The sequence below is a fragment of the Perna viridis genome, chromosome 14 (assembly GCF_037379345.1).
Source record: "Perna viridis isolate PV_CMFRI_1.1 ecotype Kerala chromosome 14, ASM3737934v1, whole genome shotgun sequence".
Lineage (NCBI taxonomy): Eukaryota > Metazoa > Mollusca > Bivalvia > Mytilida > Mytilidae > Perna > Perna viridis.
This window is the reverse complement of record NC_142458.1, coordinates 18,924,442-18,946,035: the sequence shown is the minus strand read 5'-3', so window position 1 is coordinate 18,946,035 and position 21,594 is coordinate 18,924,442. Positions and strand designations below refer to the sequence as shown.

The 21,594-nt window shown below is 32.6% G+C and overlaps 2 protein-coding genes across 4 annotated transcripts in view; one reads left to right on the top strand and one right to left on the bottom strand.

Annotated features, from left to right (window-relative positions):
* LOC148598507 (putative leucine--tRNA ligase, mitochondrial) overlaps positions 1–6,876 on the bottom strand; it is a 31,573-nt gene extending 24,697 nt beyond the window's left edge. Inside the window, exons 1-5 of the mRNA XM_088560864.1 lie at positions 6,731–6,876; positions 3,950–4,089; positions 3,516–3,614; positions 2,212–2,340; positions 1,103–1,194 (exon numbers count right to left, since the gene is read on the bottom strand). Coding sequence (XP_088416990.1) covers positions 1,103–1,194; positions 2,212–2,340; positions 3,516–3,614; positions 3,950–4,081 — 452 coding nt within the window. The 5' untranslated portion in view covers positions 4,082–4,089; positions 6,731–6,876. The remainder of the gene's footprint in view (positions 1–1,102; positions 1,195–2,211; positions 2,341–3,515; positions 3,615–3,949; positions 4,090–6,730) is intronic.
* Positions 6,877–16,564: 9,688 nt separating this feature from the next.
* Positions 16,565–21,283, top strand: LOC148598506 (uncharacterized). 3 transcript variants are annotated; one of them, XR_015918683.1, is made up of 3 exons: positions 16,565–17,051; positions 17,848–18,251; positions 20,824–21,283. XR_015918683.1 is itself a non-coding variant. In XM_088561970.1 (2 exons), exons 1-2 carry the CDS (start codon positions 16,637–16,639, stop codon positions 20,838–20,840), a joined length of 432 nt encoding a protein of 143 aa, XP_088418096.1. In that variant the 5' UTR covers positions 16,565–16,636; the 3' UTR covers positions 20,841–21,283. The 3 variants fall into 3 exon arrangements, 1 of the variants encoding a protein (XP_088418096.1); XM_088561970.1 differs by lacking the exon at positions 17,848–18,251; XR_015918684.1 differs by lacking the exons at positions 16,565–17,051; positions 17,848–18,251 and adding an exon at positions 17,598–17,663.
* The last annotated feature ends 311 nt before the right edge of the window (positions 21,284–21,594 follow it).

The following is a 21,594-nucleotide window of genomic DNA, read 5'->3' as shown; positions in this document are numbered from 1 at the left end:
ACAGTCTGATTAATTTCCAATTAAATAAGTACGAAGGTTCATTAACTCCCGGAAAATTTGGAAACCTGTCTAAACCAGACACTTTTTTAAGTCACTTTGTATCAGTTTAAATGAATTTTGAACCTTGATAAACTGAACACTTGTGAAAATCAAACCAATTTTAAAGGCCAGAGAGGTTTAATTTTGGCAGATTTTCACTGTACAGAAAACCCTTGTTGACGACGACCTTTTGTTGAATAATGGTATATCAGGTTTTGGGATAAACTAAAGTGATGCAATTAAAATGAGAAGTGAAAGTGTTAAATCAATGATCAAATGGTATAATCTATAAAACCTATATTATTGCATACTTATTAAGAAAACATACATTAAATGTCCTGAAAAAGTTATCTAATCTTCAAAGAATATTTGATTTGACAAATGTCCATGATTTTCAGAAGACCCAGCGATCACTTTTGGAGCGGGTCATGGGCCATTGGGCCTAAAAATGCAAAAATGACCCATAAACGTAGGAAGACATAGGCAAATGGGCCATTTCTTGTGTAAAAATAATGCATTATTTATATTATTGGCCCATTCTAATATATTCATAAGTAAGAAAGGAAATACATGTCTGCAGCTGTGTTAAGCTTGAAGGTTCCCTGAAAATGTTGACAAACTTGGAAAAAGTTATTTGCAAATCCGGATCAACTTCTAAGTCATTGTCAATGCATTGCACCAACTGCAAGGCTCCAGTTAGTATCGACTGATGATACAGAGTTAGTGACCTTCTGCAAAACTTGTTCTTCACATCATTAATAATCACCTCATTAGTGTAAAATCTGTGACACTATCCATCGCATACACGTACCATAGATCACAGGCAACGATCTGGGTAATGTTGTCTGGATTAATACATGTACCAAAGATCACAGGCAACGATCTGGGTAATGTTGTCTGGATTAATTGGATTAATCCGTTACTTTTATGGAGGATCGTGATATGCGGATTTGCCGGTTTCAAGGGGTAATTTCAATGCAGGAAATCAGTACAAAAGAATTTGATGGCAATAAGTGAGGTTGGCGATAAAACAAGGCAGTAGACCAAGGGAGCAGTTTATTACCTTTCTGTCCATTTATCTGGCATCTGTCCCCTCTCTATAGCAGCATTCTCAGCAGGTAAACCAAAGGCATCCCAACCCATTGGATGTATGACCTTGACAGAATCAAATATATACATTCTAACATTATTACATCACATAAAATAGATGGTTTTAAAATAAGATCAACCAAGATTGTCACCTAATCCTAGTCATTTACAAATATTATTGTATTTGCTATGTTACTCAATATTCACCTTGTTTTCAGTCACTTTCAAATCATTTAATGTATTACTATAAACCCAAAAATTTTTGCACAATGTTTGTTTTCACAATTTTACATCTTTTTGACCAAAATAATGGTAAGAATGCAGAATTTCACTGACACCTGCAATTTTCAAAAACATTCAGGGTGATTTTATATCACATTGCAGAACTTAATACTGAGACAGCAAAGTTAATCACACAAAATCTTCTTCCTTTAACACATGATGTAAAATTGGAAATGAATGTCATGCTTTTTTTTGGCATCAGTTTTTGTGAGACATGGAGCATCATGTAGGATGAAAATACAACATTTTTGTTACAACAGACACAAGAAAATATACAAATATACATCATGAACATGTATTCATCTACATGTACATGTTTTTTTAAAGAGAAAATTGTGTAATCCTATGTTGGTGATAAAATTATTGTTACCTGTCCAGACAGTATAACAAAATCATTAAGTATGCTTTTATTGATACTGGTTGAAAAAAAATATTTAAGTTTATTTGGTCTTTAAAATACAGTACAGTGTACATAAATTTTCACAACTGTTCATTTCTTTAGGCTGATTTACCAGAAAATGTTCTTTGATCTCAATTCCACATTTTGTTTTGCTTTTTGTTTGTTTGTTTGTTTGGTTTTTTTTTTTTTTTGAGGGGGGGGGGTGCATGGGTGGGTTCTAGGGTGATGAAAACAATGTTTCTTGGGAGGCATTTTAACTCTTCTAAGTTTAAAATTTTAAAGACCATGCACCATTTTAAGTATATCTCAACTGCACACAAATACAATTTACCAGTATTAAGTCACTGTATAAAAAAAATATTAATATGACAACATCAGATGTGACACTATTAAAGGATTACCTGTTTGCCCTTTAACCTTTGGTACCTAGCCATACAGTCACTGAGTGTGTACACACGTACATGGCCCATATGAAGTTTCCCGCTAGGGTATGGGAACATGGACAACACATAATATTTCTCTTTGTCAGACTGCAAATATCATATAAACATCAAAGTAAGCTTTGTCATGCTAGAAATACCCCTACTGTTACTGGCCAGTAACAAAAATAACTTGCATATGCCCCATCTATTAGTACATATATAAGTCACACACAGAATATGAAATCAATCTGTCTAATGACAAGCTAAGACATCTGTGACAAAATTTGACCAGACAGTATGAAGGATAGACAAGTTGACTCCAATGTACATGTATAAATGTGCCAACAACTGCATGAGTGGGGGTATGATACAAAATGTCAGATTGCAGAAAAAAATAATAATAAATAGCTTTGCTACAGCACTTATATCCATTCCACTATGTTTATGAAGCAAGGGATTCCTTATGGATTTTGTATAACACTTTACCTAAAACAACTCCATGGGGCACAATACATGTAAAGATAAATTACAAACAAATAAACTTATATTTGATTTAAAAACAAGTCTTTTTCTCTTTTTAATTGCAGGATAAGTTTGAAAATGCTAGTACAACATACAGAGCCATATTTTATTGTGCTACATGTAGCTCATTTAAGCAATAGCCTGCACATAGGCATAGCATGCTACTCAGACACTCTATTCCAATTGAAGCCAACCTGTATTGTGTACATGAGAATAAATATTAAGTGAACAACTCTGATCCATTGAGTATAAAGTAGGGGTATAAAATGTAGGTGTTAAGTTTCTCACTTTGGATGGGAGCCTCATGACATTGATATACTCATGATAGTGGCTCAGTCTTTCTTAATTATCTTTTTTTCCATTTTGGCAATAAAAGTCTTGGGTCAGCGGCAAAAACTAGGGTTGGCTGGGCAACTGGAATCATACATATTTTTTTATTTGGCCTTACATGTACATGAAAATTCAACACTCCCACTTATATGTACATGCCTGTGTCAAAGTTGAATAAGCCATATTCACAGAAATTTCTCCTGTATTGATTGAATTTTCAAACCATAATAAATTAAAAAAATGTACTTCCTTTCTCTTCAAAACATGTTGCAAACATAAAAACTCAGCAAATCTGCTTTGAGAAAATTTTCAGAGGGAGGTCTACAGCTTTTAGAATTTTCAATGGCTAACATCTATGGTGTACCATGATACCACCATCAAAAGACAAATGTACATGTATACACAATTGTGTTTTTTATATTTTGAAGTACCTTCATATCAAACTGTTGTCTGTTCCTGTTTTCCACTTGTATCCTTGGATTCCAATATTTTTCCATCCTAATCCTCGTTTGTTGGTCATATTTTGCTGGCTGAAGAAAAAAAAGGAAAAATCCTAATGGGTTTTAACATTCTTCATTATCAGCTCATAAAAAAACTGAAAAACATACATTGTATCACTTGACATTGCACCACAGTTAATATTTAAAAATCTAAAAATTAATTGACCAATTATATATTGTCATTAACATCCTAACGAAAATTTTGAAACTTGACTTGAGATGAGTTTGAGAACTTCATTTCTTCTCAACACAACTTTAAATGCAAGATACATATAAAATTAAACAAATAAAATGCAAATATCTGATGCAGGTCTTACTTGCAATATACTATATTTGTATTAATTAAGAATAACAAAAAAAATTACCCAGATTTTAGTCTCACTATAAAGATTTCTAACACTAGTGATTCTATACAGATCTGACTCCCTAACAATAAACCAAGGAGCTCTCTTTATAGCCTTCATACAAGACCAGGTACATGGTATTCTGTAACTCATTCTTTAATCTGAAAATTAAATATACATTATAGTGATCTCTGGCAAGTCGTTATAAATCCCAAAAATTTCTATTTCATTCAAAGCAATAGTACATGTACATTAACATTTACATGTAGCAGATCATTGTACATGTTTAAAAAAAAAATCAAAAATTGCAACTGCATTGCCTAGTTAAAGCCTTGAAATATGGTTTAACTTTATCTCTTTATAAAGCTGTCCTTGTAGAGAAAAAAAGATTACAACTTACAAGAATGCATACAAATAAGTAAGATTTCAAGCTCCATTGTCTTAAGTAGGCAGTTTTGTGAAAGCCACCAGTAAATTTGGCTAAGGACTTGTAAAATTTTGTTATTCAGAGGCCTTCCAGTATATGTTATATATTTTTGGTACATTTGTAGCTGGTGCACTCTTTTGTCTTTCGTAATTAGTAATACCAAATATATATGTTCAGAGTGATTACTTTTTTTTTGTTTTTACATGTACATTGTACATGAATTAAACACAGTCATAAAAGGCATTATTTTTCATATTTTTGTGTGACAAACAGGACTGAAAAGAGCTTTTTTTTCTCTATTATTAGCAGCTAAATAAAGTACATGTATAAAGAAAAATGATTGCAAAAATTCCTTCACATCTGGCTAAAAAATAGTTTCATTGTAAATGCAATTGAAAACCACAACAATCTCAAAATACATTTGCTAACTTAGATGATTAAAAACAAATTGAATCTTAGCTTTCCCAAGATAGGGAAGGTAAAACCATGGCAACTGATAAGTCTCCAATGTTAACGAACATGATGTTATCACCTTAAGAATACCACACGCTTCGACCTGAAGACAATTCAGACCATTACAACCCGTAGTTCCTTTAGAATACCGAACATTTTGGCCCATACATACATGTATTTCCTAGACCACAATAATTTGGATAATGCATAAAAACTGTATATCATAACAAATTTTACAGTGATTGGGATTACCGTGCACCATGCGCCATAGTCCCATTTCCTCTCAGAATGACGTATTGAGTAACTAATGTGTCGCATCATGTGCACACATTAATTTTCCATTTTTGCTGGTGGAGTGTTGTTCACTACTTGTGACAGTAAAAAAGTTGTGAATGTGTCCTTTAACAATGTTTTTATTAGCTGCAGTCGGATGTTTTGATCACCATGTTTTCGAGAGGATTTGAAGACCGGGGAATGAAACAGTACTTTATCGATTTTTTTTAGATTGCATATTCTTAATCGCTTACGCATTTGAAAGAACAATAAACATTGTTTTATAGAATAAAAATAATTTGGTAATATCAGAAAAGCATGGACTGGCGGTTCCATTTGAAATTGAAAATGCCACCAAGACATTTTTAAGCTTGACCCAAACAGAAGAAATTATCTTTTTTCAAAGCCTAATAAATATTAATAATAAATACCAGAATCAAAGTGCAATTACTGTAGAAACTAGCTTGGCAGCTGGATATGGTCATGAACCCCCTATTGAAAATATTGATAATGGTGGAGACATATTATCTGGGCCTGAAGCACCAGAAAAAAAATCCAAAATCTGATTGCAGCCAAACAAAAAATAGACTCTTTCCTATCATTTGTGATAAACTCTGACAGCCAAGTTAGGGTCTAATAGTAATTTATGGGGGATCTGTGGACCATGATAGAGGACTAGACAATACATTAATATAAAAATTCAAACAACAGAAAAGAAAAGTGATTTGATGTGACAATTGATTGACACGTTTTAAAATTGTTAACTTTTGATAAACATTTGATCTGCAATGTAAATTAAAGTTACAAATGTACCTTTGGTCTTCATGGTCTATCCAGCCTTAGCTGCTATTCCAAATTTTGTCACATGTTGTTTTTTTAGAATGGCCCATTGAGATTGAAAATGTCCCATTGAATTAAAGGGAAAGGGGGCCATAGTCCCATTGGCAAAATTTTAATCCCAATCACTGATTTTACCTTTCTGGAAGTTAATGATAACCAGGCTGATAACACTGCTGACAAAAATTATTAAAAGTTTTTGAATTTATGTTTCTTTTGGAGCGTTTTATGATTTTACTTTTTTAATATCATAACAGGAACATGTTTCATATTTTTGTAGGCCAGTGAAAATATATATGGAGGTGCAATGTTTGGAACTAAGGCTTGTGTTTAAAAAAGGCCTAAACAAAATTGTTATGTTTCTAGTCACACTACCAAGCCTCCTTCAGACCCCAAGATACCCAAAATTTAAAATTGTGAATTTAAAAATAATAATTAAAAGGCCTGCTAACCGTCTTACAGAAAAAAAAAGAAAATAAAGCCAGATAATGTATCTATCCTAGATGGGAAAAAACTGCTAGTTAGTACATTGTAATACTGGTTGTTTATATTTAGAATCGACTGTAAACACTCATGTGAATGTGCTCTTTGACTTTGCCATGTTTTTTTTTTACTGTATTCTGAGTTTGGAATCATACTTATTTCATTTCAAAATTAGAAAAATAATTTAAAAAATAAAAGTCCCTACCTACCGACCCTGCAAAATTTTAGAGGAGTGATCGGAAAAACAACATTACGTTATTTTTCTTGAAGAATTAGCACAATATAAAAATAATGGATTATAGGATATGCAAATAGAATACAAATTTTACCTCATTCACACAGCAGCTATAAATCCAAAATTGCAAAGAGTGGGTGCAAAAATTTATAAACTGTAAAAACTACTTGAATCGGAGAGGGATGGTTTCGAATGTTTCGTGTTTGGTTTGCTTTTTTCTATGGAGGCTGCCATTATTATCAAGGGAGATAATTATTCATGGAGATTTCAACTCGTCCCACAACAATGTCGATCTTTAATGTATTCATAACAAAATTATAGTAATTAATTAAACCAAGGATGTTTATGACATAAAACAGCCGATCAAAATTATTTTGGGTCCCTAAAGTGCCAATATTACTGTTTTTATCTATGGAATTTTCAATAAACATTCAGTAATTAGTGTACACAACTGGGGACACGTTGTTCAACTATTAAGTATAAGTCTGGAAAAGTCAACCGAATAATAAATAGGAGCTGGGCATTCCACTATTTCAAGTACTTAATCCATTGTTCTAAATAGAAGAGCTGTAACTTAGTACACGATGTATGGTAGTATTTTATATAGCCTAGCTGGCCGAGTGGTCTAGGGCGCTGGACTTAGTTTTTCAAGTGAATGAGTTATAAATTCTGGGATTTTCAATGTTGCCAAATATGTTTTTCCTATTCTTCTTAAAAAAAATTTTTTTCTATAGCCATTTAATTATAATTTTTTCAGGAATATGGCAGATCTTTTTTTTTGGCCAGTCAAATTTACGATAAACTATAAATGGAAAATGTTATATATAAATATCAAGAGAAGACATATGACAGTAAAGACGCAGATAATCAGATATTTTATTTTTGTTAAAACCAAATAAAATTGATTAATATATTTACATCCCCTCCCGCCCCTAAAAATGACATTTTCTTAAATGAGATGGGAATTTCAAAATCAGGGTTTTTTTTTTACTTCAGTTTCTTGTATTTAGGCACTACAATATACAAATCTATCAATTATTGGTGAACAAAATAATGTTTCTTCTTTGAAACTGATGTGGCTATGAATTTAGAACATGTCTATACACCAAAAAGATAAAATTAGGCTAACAAATATCTGGTAAGGAGTAAAAAAAAAATAAATAAATAAAAATCCTCCCAACCTCCCAATATTTTTGGTGAGGGTGGGACGAAATTCACGTATTGAGATTGATTCAACGTTCCTCGTACGTTAAATTACCCATCTGTGGTATTCTACCTGAGTAGGAACCATTCGGCTCCGTCACAAAAGGCTAAATTGCCCGACCCTACCCACCTCTCCCAGTTTTCAAGTGGCAATCAAAATTTGTCGACCCCATTATCCTTGTGTCCTATCCCATTTTTCATTTTATCATCATTTCATGTTCATTTTATCATTTGTTTCATGTTCATCGCCTGGATATAGCTGAAATATTGCTACTTGGGCGTTAGACCTCAACAATTAATCAATCAATCGAGATGCAGGTTTTTTTCGGGTTGATCTGCAAGACCTCAGGTGGAAATTTGGTTCGGTCCTGGGGCTTTTCCAGTCCTTACTCATAGGGCTTTTATGATTTCATCCTTCGTGATTGGGCCAGTATCAATATCAAGGTCTTCTCCAGGAGGTGCATCAGGAGCATGATACATCTTATCCATTTAAAAGTGGACGATCTAGTTTTGTTATCACATTGCCATATTTGTTTTTCATTGGTTTGGATGTGCTGGTCTTTCTGTCTGCCAGTTGGCATGTGATGTTGTACGCAGTTTTTGTGTTATTTCTGCCCTTTGCATTTTTTGCTTTTGAAGTGAGCTCGTTGATGTAGGTTTTTTTATCATGTCTGGTCATTTCGCGTTACTTCTTTCCTAATGCTTATATGTTCGCTTGTCAACCATTCTTTTGGCAATCTTGTCTTGAACTGGTCAAGTTGTATCTTAACAGACCTACGCTTCTCAGTTGTTTCGATTGTATCGCCAGATAACCATGGCTTGTATTCTTTCTTCGAGAATCCAAGTTCCTTTTGGCAACTTGTGTTATACACATGTATGTGGATTTTACTCCTTTCCATTGTTTGTAGTGTATTGTCCATCTACATGTAACATCGTCCCAAAATTGCTAGGTTGTAGCGCTCTATTTCTATTTCAGCCTGGGCAGCTTTTCCGGTTTCCTATTATGTCTTCACGCTCCAACTTGCAATCATTGAAGTACTCTTAAGGAAAAAAAGTTTCATCGGCGGATGAAAAATTATAGTTAAGTGAAATCAAATGTATTTTGTAATACATATACACATATCACACGTACATTTCACGAATGTTGCATTATCTTCCAATCATATAGTGAAAATATTTATTAGTTTTGTAATTAAATGTATTATGTAAAAGATGCATATTTAAAGAACAGTATATACATGTGATGATTTTATCTTCACAAGATAAAAAAAGTGCTAATGTAATATTTATAGTTTAGTTATTCATGAAATAAATGTGCGTGCATTATTAAGGTTTGACCAGAGTCTGCTTTAGTGGTCGCTCAAATAGTTAAGAGCATTCAGGGTCATTAATTATATAAGACCAGTGCTTTGGTAACAAATACAAGATTGTGTGTAATATTGGATAGTATTTTGTTCCAAATGTTAATACATTTTGATTATTATTTTTTATTGACTTTAAGTATGAGAGCACACGCTCTGCTAGCGGGCATAACAAGCTGTATACTTTGCAGTTGAGTAACTTTTTAATGAATTAAAACTGTTTGGATTACGCATTCAGGCACATTGGACTACTCTTAAGTCTTAACAATTAAAGTGTCATAAGGTTTCACCCTATTCCATTTGAATTTAATTGCACTTTCTCTAACAAATTTACTGAGGACTTAGATAACGTATAAATAAATTTGAGTAGTTCAGGTTCTTATTAGCAATGTTAAATAACATTTAAAGTTGATCAAAAGACCCATTAAAGACAATAAAGCCATCATCACTGAACTAATTATATTGTGCTTGTTTGGGAACTTTTCAACCATATAGTTAATAAGTTCTTACGCTTGTATGTCGCATATGTCAGGGCTAGGGACTGTCTTCATTGCACATGGTATTAAGAACTTATTCTAAAACAACAAATTATAATATTGGAAGTAAGTTCTTATTGCTCAAAAGTAAAGCATAGTCTTCTTTTTTAATTCCAAAGTAAACGTTTTCAACCGCCTTTATTAGTTTATTACTGAACATATGCTTGTCATGTCGTAATTACATAGGAAATTTGTTGTCATTTAAAAACTGTAAAAATTCCGAGCTGTATCGTACATAAATTCCTTGGGTTTTAACTATAGGTAGCAAAAATGAGTCAATAAGCCTACGCAATTTCCACAATGGGAAATAATCGGACGGCATGGTATTCTTATCTTTTCTGTATTGGAGATAAAATCTAAATTGGTTATAATGTTTAGCTGTAGTTCGTGTATTGTTTGCATCTTTCTAATAGTTTAACATACGGGATTAATATAAAACAAAATTCCTGGATATTGATATTCATTTAGTAGCTCATTATAACATTATGAATTTTCGACTATAAACCGTAAAATGTTTATATTAAAGACATTTGTTGCATACTTCTTCATTAATAATTAAACATGTTGAATGGTAGTTTATGGTGCATTCACTATATGTACATGAGATTCTTCTCATTTCCTTTTTTTTATTATTATTTTTTTTCTGCATAAACTTTGTTTATGAAAAACAGAATACAACATTATTCTTTTTTTTACTATTGAACTTCATTTAATTTTTTGTCTTGCTACAGATTTTTAAAAATTTTTCATCAGAGTGAAATTCACATTTTTTTTCAAATATATCCCAGTCCCCCTCAAGTTAAAATGGTCGATGCCTTAACAGTAGTTTCTATTACGACACAAACGGGCAGCATTAAAATGCAATCAATCAAAATTTGTAAAATCAGATGGTCAAACAATACAGAAGATATGAACAACATGTAAGTTAAAATAACAAGTAAAAACAAAGAAGAGAACAAGTTTCAAAACAAATCTTGAACTTTGTGGGGATGACGCGTCAAGTTGTAAGATGAAAATAAAGATATAAGTAAAAAAGCAAAAACAAAAAAGAACATCTTGGTGACAGGAAGGAGTTAAATATAGATATATATAAATCTTTAGTGACAGTTTATAGACAGTTCTTTTGGTTCAACAAGTAGATTACCTTGCTATATGCCTTTGTTATGGATTTTATGTAGTTTTAAACAGGGAGTGAATAAAGTCCATGTTCTAAATATGTGTGCAACACTACTATGTTAAATGTAAATAACTTAATTTGATTTGTACACGCTTTCTGATTGGTTGATTCTCCTTGAATAAACCAGATTATTTTGTATAATTTTGCTTTGTAAGACGTCATACATGTGAATTTGTCCGTAACCCGCTTTTCAAATATATCCATACAAAATAACGTTTTAATAGTTCACACTTTCACGGTTTTTAAGTGTAAGCATGCAGCCACAAAACAGCTTATTTCGTAATAAATTGATTTTAGAAGTAACACGCTTTCTGACTGGATAAAATATTTGGTCCATCATCTCACAGACCAAATTTTTTAATGCGATTATGACGTCATCGGCCTTTTTTAATGATTTACTCGACTTGAGTTAAGTATAACATTTTTTTCGGTCTACTTGAAATAACATCAACGCCCGTGGTACACACTAAATAACTTGCGTAGCAGGATATTTTCATTGTCCTTTCATACAAAAACCCCTTGGATTTTATCACATTCGAACTAAACTCTATTCTACACCTCTCACTTAGATATGATGTCGTACCAGCAGATACAGAATAAACAATATCATTTTTGTCTGTAAATCGTATTACATTCAATGTTTATTATCAGAGGTAGACGTAGAAAATGATAGCAGTTATAAGATCTTTACTGCTACCACACTGTCCAAAGAAGAGATAGTGGAAAACCATAAATATGTGCTATTCTTGTTTTGTTCTCTCTACCAAAGACCATGAATGTAATTTATCGTCTATGTACTGGATTCCCAAACTCCACAAGAATCCATACAAACAACGTTACATTGCTGGATCTGCAAAATGTAAACCACCAAACCCTTTTCAAAACTTGTAACTTTTATACTCACTGCTGTCAAAGAGGGTCTCCAGTCCTAGACCACGACACTTGTTACTCGTGTAATAGTATTTATTCAATGTGAATCCTGAAAATTCGAAAGATGTTCTGGACACCCTCAATTCAAGATTATTATCAGAATACAATAACATTAAAGCATATGATTTTTCAACTATTTATATTCACCATACTTAGAGAAAACATTATACATCGTTGTTGCTCTAAAAATACAATACACCTAGATACCAATATGTAGTTCATGGTACAGGCTACGCAGGTTGAGTAGTGTCCACCACGTGATTGAGGTTAGTTCTTCATAGACCGAAAAAAATATAACAGTCATTCCTTAAAAAAACTTGTTAAAAAATTCGAAAAAACTCCTTTATTAGATGTAAAACCTAAAGGCTCTTCTTTACATAAATACTGATGGTTGATAAATCCGAATAGCTTCAAGTATATGTCTTCCCTGGAAAGGCGATATGCAAACTTTTCATTAAGATTTATTCACCTTATTTATATTGAAAGTTGGCACATGGCCCATCCTCTCTATGCGTTGATACACAATGCATGTTATTCATGATGATTACAAAAATCAGCGACTTAATTTACACTCCCTGACGGAAATAATAGGCATGCATTCATTAAAATAGTTAGAAAGTCAATATGGTTTCAAAGTTTGAACAAAAATGAAAAAGGATCACGAGACTGTATTTATTCTAATTCTATATCTATATATCTAATTCTGAATTTCAGAACGAGACAAAGAACTGCAATGAACGATCAAAGTAAACTGTGAAGCCAACCACTCTGAACTTAAGCAGAACTATACTCATAACTCATACTTTTATGCAAGGACCGTTGTAAAAAGATCCCAATTCTCCTTTGGTTTTATTTACAAGTCCCACCTTCTGCACCCAATCTAGCTCTCAGCTATTTGACAAGGTCCTAAATTGGGCCAATTCAAATGCATATTGGATCTAAGGGGCCTGGGAGTTGAAGCCCCACTTTTGAAACATTTTGTCAATTGTGTGCAAAATGTAGGGGTCAATTAGCATTTGGTTATAATCACCAAATGTATACACATACTTATATAATTACAATGTATCAATATAAATAATAGAAACAAAAAATGCGGGCAGTTACTGTTCCCGAGTCAAACTTCACAAACTTCCTCATTTAGAAATTTCAAAATACACAATATACAGTGTATCAATTGAAATCATAGAAACCAGATTTTTCAATAGGACCACTGTTGGTGTGCAGTTACTTTTCGCTAGTCAAATTTCACTTCCTCATTTCGAAATTTTGAAATACACAATATACAGTGTCTTGAAAATGTGTAACTCATCATAGATGAGTAGTGCAGATTGTAACACATTACAAATTTTTAAAATCACTTCACGGATACAACATTTTTTTTCTTTAAAACCAAGTTTAAATTTCGGATATATGACATTCGCGGAAATATTTGTGGTCCTACCAAAATTTGTTATAGTTTGTTTAACCGTTAATTACCGACTTTATTATTCAGATTTACAGAGAAAACTACTGTTTGCAGGCAATTACTGTTTGCTAGTCAAACGTAACAAACTTCCTTATTTAGAAGACTTCGATATTGTGTATTTCAAAATACACAATATACAGTGTCCTGAAAATGTGTAATTCATCATGGTGAGTAGTACATAAATTATACCTTTGTAATAAAATGGATATATATCGGTGAAAATATTAGTAAACGCTAATATCTGATTTTTTGTGTTGGTTTTTTTTTTTTGGTTTGTGTAACGTTTGTTTTCAGAATGTAACACATTACAAATTTGACAATCATTTCACGAATACAACTTATTTTTCTTAAGAACCAAGTTTAAATGTCGGACATTTGACATTTACGGAAACATTTATGGTCCTACCTTTGTTCGGTATAGTTTGTTTAACTGTTAATTACGGACTTTATTATCAAGAATTTCCTTACATTATAATATGGAATATCGATAGTTTTGCTGTACTTTACCTCATAATATCTAACTGGCACAGATGCACATTTCAAAATGATGATATTATTGATAAGAACGTCGGAGGTGTGACGTCACAATGCCATGTTTATTAAATGACATTTTTTTCAGATTGTGGCGTATACCAATCTCCTAATCAGAAGGGACAGATCATTCACACAGGTGTTGTACGTTGAATGCACAGCGGTACTTTCGGGGATTGAATTGTTTCCGTTTCTCCGTTTTTTTAAAGGCTGCAATCTTGGTATGGGTAAAAATGTTTTTGAACATGTTCAACCGATCAATATTTTGGTAATTTAATGTTGTTGACGGTACATACTGAATGTAGACTGTTGCTAATATATCTTAAAAATAAAGGAGCAAATATTTTTCAGCATTTGCACAGTGACTTTTTGAACACCTCGCTGTCAAAAAAACCAAAAAAGAATGTTTGTTCACATGCATACGGAAATTGAAAATATTTAACTCCTCTTATTTTGGAAATATTTGTTTCGAAATTTGTAAATGAGGTGCAATTACAAACCCCAATATCATTTCTAATAATTGATGACACCTAGCTTAAGAAATTCGATATTGAAATGTGACGTACAGTCACATACACACAAATCAGGGTCACATTTGGGAGGAAATCCAAATACACAGTAAAATGAAAATTTGAAATTTCACCAAGAAGTTGTTTGCGGCATGAAAACTTCTGTTGACACTGCTAACTTAAAGAACAAGTATTATCATAGCATCGACCATAAAGTTCAAATTAATACCAATTTCACAACTGAGGGATGATGTCTTTTGCAATAGTGAACTTCACTGTATCAGAATTAACTGACGCCAATCTACTCGTTGAACCTCAGAACCAGACATAGAACCCGCTGCAAAAGATCAAAATACATTGTATAGCCAATTACCCTGTACTCTAAAAGAACTGTACTTTTGTGCAAGACCGTAGTTAAAAGACCCCAAATACCGTTAAAATCATCAAATATATAAACATACTTATATAATTACTATGTATCATTAGAAATCATAGAAAAAAGATTTTCTGATAGGACCACTGTTTGCGTGCAGTTGCTGTTCGCTAGTCAAACATAACAAACTTCCTTATTTAGAAGACTTCGATATTGTGTATTTCGAAATCCTTTTTTTCATATTTCATAAAAGCTTGTGGTACTGTGAATCTAATAAGATAAAAAAAACTATATCAAAAAACAGACATGGAACTACAAGGAAATGGCCATTTTTATATCATGCCCTCTAATATATGTTCCCTGAATTACTTAAAATTACAATTTTAGCTAACCAGGCATACCAATTTGATATTAATGACTATTCAAGGAGCTTTAATTTTTAATAGCATTGCACATTACGAATGAAGGGCATATTTGTACAATAAAAATCATGCCTATTGCGTCTCTTTGTAATTCTTAGTCTGCGCTGTATTTGTGTACTTTGAATATCCCAGGTAATGCAGGAATGGAATCAAACTTTTAAGTCAGTTTCATTCATACAGATCTTGTTGCTGTTTTTCACAATGTCTTGTATTGTCTTGTCTTGTCAAATATAGCCAGATTATCAATATCACTACACTGTTTTTTTATCATTCTGAGGATAGAACCTAATACATTTATCACATCTATGTATGTATAACTATATTCAATCAATATGTTCACCAAATTTCAACTTTTAACTTTTAGTTTTACAAAATTAGTCCCGGTCAAATGGGTGCATTCTGTCTATGTATAAAAGCTAAACTACATTTAATCAATATTTTTTTACCAAATTTAAACTTCAAATTTTCAGTTTTACAAACTTAGACCGAGTCAACTTGGTATACGAGTAAGTGCGGCTAAATATATCTGTATAGTGCATCCTACACTACATTCTACTTCCCGTTCTGACTAGCTTTCTGATCAGACAACTATATTACATTTTTCTTGACTTTGAAAGCATTATTAAAGGAAAAAAAAAACGATGACTCGTAAAAGATCATCGACACAGGAAATAGAATGGAGTGTTGATAGATCCTACATTCAGTGACTGAATGGAACAATTGATAGATTTATTTTTTTATTAGATTGATCTTCTTGTATTTTTTAACTTGCGTAATGTTAACGAATATCTTGACGATACTTATAGGGAGACAAAAGAAAATCAGGCTAACAAGAATTCGAACAGTATTCAAAAGAATATTATACAAGAATAAAAAAAAATAGACATGGAGAATAGGCACTCACAACAAATATGATTAAATGACCAATTGACATGTCATAGAAACAAAAGTAAATGAGCAAACTGGACTCAATTTAAAATTTGGACCATGGAAGAGTTTTAATGGAATTTACCGCAGATGAACGGAAAGTTGACGATAGGGAATTAAAAACATCGCGTTTTTTTTTCGTATAGAATGGTCACTAGATTTCTATTCATTCGGTCTCTTAGAGTAGGTCAAGATCTGAGGCCGACTTCATACTACCAGTAAGACATTTTATCTCAATTTATTTGGGGTAGATGCGGTCTATGAAATCCCCGACTCTAGGATTGTCTAAAGACAAACGAAATTGATTACAACAAACAAAATATCAATTAGAAAAAAAAACTAAATTAAGCAATGTTCTACTCCAATCGCTATTCCTAAAAGGCTTTCCTAAATTTATGAACATTGCATATTGTTTGCAACTATATCTTCGAATGAAAATCATCGCTGTGTATGTTGAGTATTTTGTTATATTTTCTTGTTAATGTAGGTGATAATTGACGATAATTATTTTTGAAGTTCCTCGAGCAAGTGAATGGCGTTTACCAGGACTAAAGTTCCTTCTAGACATGGGTACTACTTTCTCACAAATACTTCTCGAAAAAATTTACAACAGTAAATCAAGGGATCTACGTGAGCTTCGTTCAAGAAATCAAGCCATCTGCTCTGGATGCGAAAAAATGGACTGTACGATCAGACAAAAAAAGTACATGAATGCGTGTTGTTATCAAGTTACATCTGGCGTAGATGGTGACATATTTGGTATATTAAACTTTTTGCATTGTAAGAAAAAAACTGATCTTCACGAAGAGAAGGATCTAGAGTATGTCTGCGAAATAAAAGAAAAACTAACGAAGACGGCCCATTTAGTGGAAGAAGAACTCCAAAAGCTAATCGAATCAATCATCAATTTGGCGTCACAACAATGTTGTCGACAACTGGTACATGGACTGGCTAACCAACTAAAGGATGCAACTTTGTCAGGTAGGTGTTGCAGAATCGTGTTGTCTCGATATTACAATAAATTTCAGGTCGTGTAGTAGTTAAACTGAACAAGCCCAATTAAACTGATATATTTATTTGGCAGCATCTACAAATCAACGTCGTCCAATACATGCAAAGTACATACACACCAACATTAATAATATATATATATATACAATGTCGTTTACATTCTCCAGACAAAGTTAACATGACACATGACATACTGAATGTTACATGTCAAGATCTGTATCAATGCAGTATATCTCAACCTATGGACCATGATAATCATACTTTTGATATGGTCTGCGAAGGGGTGCGATATAGGGTAGACGATTTAGGGTTTAAATATACAAAAGAGTTATATTTGAAACTAAATATATGTTAAAAACAAATATCACACACACAATGCGGGAAATGTAGATACAGTGAAATTTGCCAAAGCATGGACACAAGTAAAGTCTCTATATACACGTTCTAATTAAAAATAATGCCCAATACAGGGATATTCTAGCCATGGTCTTATCACACAAGTTTTTTCTGAATAAAGGGGAGGAGGGTCCATTAAGACAGTTGGTATGTATATAACGCAGACAATGATACAAATTCACAACAGTAAGTTAAATCAATTATCGGAATATAAAATGTGTTTGTATTAGATAATGAAATTTGTGAGATCTGATCTTATGAGTATAAAACACAGTGACTAGGTAACAGATTGTTCAAGTCATCCACCTTTTACCTTAACAATCATGTTTTATATCATATTATTTAAAATCGTTTCTATTTTCAACTTTAGCTCCAATAAATCTATTAAGTGAAAACGACGAACGATGGTTGGCATCCGGTATATGCCTTAACACAGTTGTTACTCCGTTCCTCCGAAAGTACATTGAACCAATTGTTGGGAAGTTATATAAAGATCTTGTGGATACAAATACAATTGACAGTCAGTGTCATCCACGTATATTAAAAGCATACGGAAGTTTAACCCTTCAATACTCAAATATAAATGGTAATTCAAAAAACAATAGACAAAATTGGAACTAAATGGTTTCTGGGCATGTTGATCTTAGCAATCTTTTTGTGTTTCCCGGAGAAAATAAATACCGAAGTTTTGAAGAATGTGATGCTTCAGCTTTGTTAAGTATAATCTACAACATTGATAGGTTTCCGGGAAATGTCAGAACACAAGTTGGAAAAGTTAGTAAGAATTAGTGTTGTTATTTTAAATTCGATTTTTGTAAAGTTTTAGTAAGTTCTATATCAAATCTTTAACAACAGATTATTTTTATCAGTGTATTTGTTTTGCATTTGCAAACATATTAAATTGACTTTATGCTACCAAATTACATTTATTAAGGTCTTTTCCATTTCAATGGGAAGAACTTCTTGTATTTATTCTGATTATTATTAGTCTGTTTTTTCTGCCGCCCAATTTTCCTCGCTTGTCATTAAAGCATATCGCGACAAGATTTTGACCATCTCTTGCAATCTGAGATAGGACTTTGAAAACCGTAAGTCGTGCAGACTTGGGACCTTCACTGTTGATCTTAGATGATATATTGTATGTTAAAAATGTCAAGGTCAAAGGTGACTGAAATTTGACCTTGGCCTTGTTATGGGATGGACTCCGAAACCGTTCCGGATAGAAGAAAATGATGAACGCATAAAATGTTTATCTAAATAAGATCTACATTTGGTATGAGAAAACTAAGCGTTTTGATGTAGCGTTTTGATATTATAGCCCAAAAACAGGTATTTTTGGTGATTTTTGGCAGTTTTTTGCCAATATGTCACAACCGTTACCGATAGAGGTCTACTGTAAATGACACAAATGTTTAAAATAACGAGCTCTACAAGAAAAGTATAGGTGTCCATTCAACATTTTCAAAATTGTAGGAGCTATGGCCCAAAAACTGATTTTTAAAGCTATTTGGGTAGGATCGGTCAATTTCTTCAATTGATTTCAAATAAAAGTACCTACAAACTATATATATTCTCGAACAGGAGCATAAATGCTACCTAAAAATATCAATGTCAAAGGTCAAGGTCATTTGTTTTAATGGTCAACAAATGTTTTTTTGCCATTTTTGCCAATATGGTTCAAGATAGACAACTCAAACTACTTCCAATCAATTTAGAAGCATGTTTCCACATCCAATGATATGCCACAATGCATACTTCCGGTCAAATTTGACGATTTTCAGAAATCTGTGAAAATACACCAATATGCGACATTTTCAAAAATTATATATATATATATATATATATATATATTTTGTATTAACTCCAGGATACCATATTTTCATTCGAATAACCAATATAAGCCCTTTTCAACAAATTATATTAAGGTCTTTTCCATTTCAATGGGAAGTCCTTCTTGTATTTCTTCTGATTATTATTATTCTTTTTTTTAATTTTTTTTCTGCCGCCCAATTTCGCCTTTTCTCATTAAATCATATCGCGACAAGATTCTGACCATCTTTTGCAATCTGAGATAAGACTTTGGAATTCACCCTGAGAGACGTGATCATTTGTCGTTCCAGAGTTATCTGCCCCGTGGCGAAAAAACTAATTTTGGGAAAATTTTCTTAAATGTTTCGAAAAAATCTGAGGTTTCCCTGATTACGCGATTTCGTGACTTACAATTTGGTTGGTCGTTTAACTTTAAAACCATCAGTGATACCGTTATACTGAAATGCCACATTGTTTCAACATTGTTGTGTCGACTGACATGATGGCGGCAAGTTACTCACACATGTTAACACTATTCATACACCTATCTAATAAATTACAATTATGATTAAAAAGTGCACATCAAGTGATTTATTTTGATTACTTTTGAATATCACACACAGCTTATCAAATTCCAATGCATAGATCTACTTCCAGTGTGTATTTTTTAGAATTGCATAGAGGGGTGGCCATTTGACCTGGAAGTGACAATAGGGTGTGTAAGTCTCGTTCTTGTTTCATTATCTTTACCGGAATTTCCGATGTAGAACGTATTGAAAACCGGTGACCGATCTGTATTTTATTGTTTACTTCCGGGTACTCGAAACGCTGTATAACAATGCAAAATCTTCTAGTTTATGTATTTTCTTACTTCATTTATCATGTAGAAATAGTTATTTTTTTAATGATATTTTTTGCACAGAAAGTTTTTTGCCCTTAACACTGAACTCAACGCTCTCTAAATGAAAAATCTCTATGCTTTTGAATGAAAGACTAGGACCCATTCTTGTGAAATCACGAGGTCACATGACAAGACTTACACACCCTATTGAGACCTTTTGCTTTGGAATACTTTATAATTATCTCCCTTTGATTTGTTTTCTATTTTCATGAAAATCACAAGTGCATTTTTATCTCAACTAACTGTATTGATGAAATTGACAGGAAACAATAGTTTATAACTACACAGTTACTACAGAATTCATCTTACTTCTAAGAATCAGAACTATTTTGTAAATTTAATAATTGTCAAAAACCTCGCCTTTTAAAATATATGCAAGAAATAAGTCGTGTCGATCGACACGTCGCCACAGGCTGTTATACAATGAGCCATTTATCGTGAGGTAAAGGTTATTCCTTGTGAACATGCTTGCTCTTAGAAGAGAATTGGTGGGAAAGACCTTTCATTTGTTATTGACCTAATGTTTTTTTTTATCATTTTATTCCATAGTTTAGACTAAATGTTTTTAGCAACAATAAAGTTGTAATATTTGAATCGCATTCCTATTGAAATTATCTTATATACATTTTTTTTCAGATTCGAACAATGGTTAGAAATCGTTGGGCACATTACAAAAATACGGACTGGAACGAAGAGCAGTACAAAAGATCTTTTGATGTTATGAAAGATTTTCTTGAAGCAATTAAACCCACTGAAGATGAAATTAAAAAAAAAGAACAAGTGAACTTGTATATGAGATTGAAAAATGGAAAGATAGTACGTTTATCTTTTCTTTGTGTTTTTTGCAGGTGCAGAGTACAAGTGTAATCAAGGGAACCAAGCTCGAGTGGTGTTATATTTCTAGAACAAATTAAACGTACACAACAAAGAACAAGAACTAACCAAAACTAACCAAAACAACACGCATAAAAACAAAAAATATATAATAAAAAATACCAGTCATGTCATATATATTGTAAGAGGAATCAATGGAACCAAGGTTATAACAGTAATCAAAAGAATGTAATCCAGGGACAAAGACCCGACATGGAAAACACAACAAAGAACATAAACTAACTAAAATTATAGATACATGAGCAAATGAGCAACTCGGACTCCACTAAAAACTGGGAGCATAGACCAGGTGCACCGGTAGGGTAAGCGTCCTCTGCTTTTCTAGAAACACCGGCCGAGTTGCTCATAAAAAGTCAAGTCCGGGGTAGACAAACGAGGAAAGGAAAACTATGACCCGTTGAATAAATCAGTTTTCATGGTGCAAATGGATACACCATAACGACGACCATAAAACTTCTGTAGTGATGACATCAATCATGTAGCAACATAACCCTGTTCCAGAAACCTATTTGT

Coding starts and splice junctions, on each gene's coding strand:
- LOC148598506 (XM_088561970.1), top strand. CDS start 16,637: ATGGGTACTACTTTCTCACAAATACTTCTCGAAAAAATTTACAACAGT.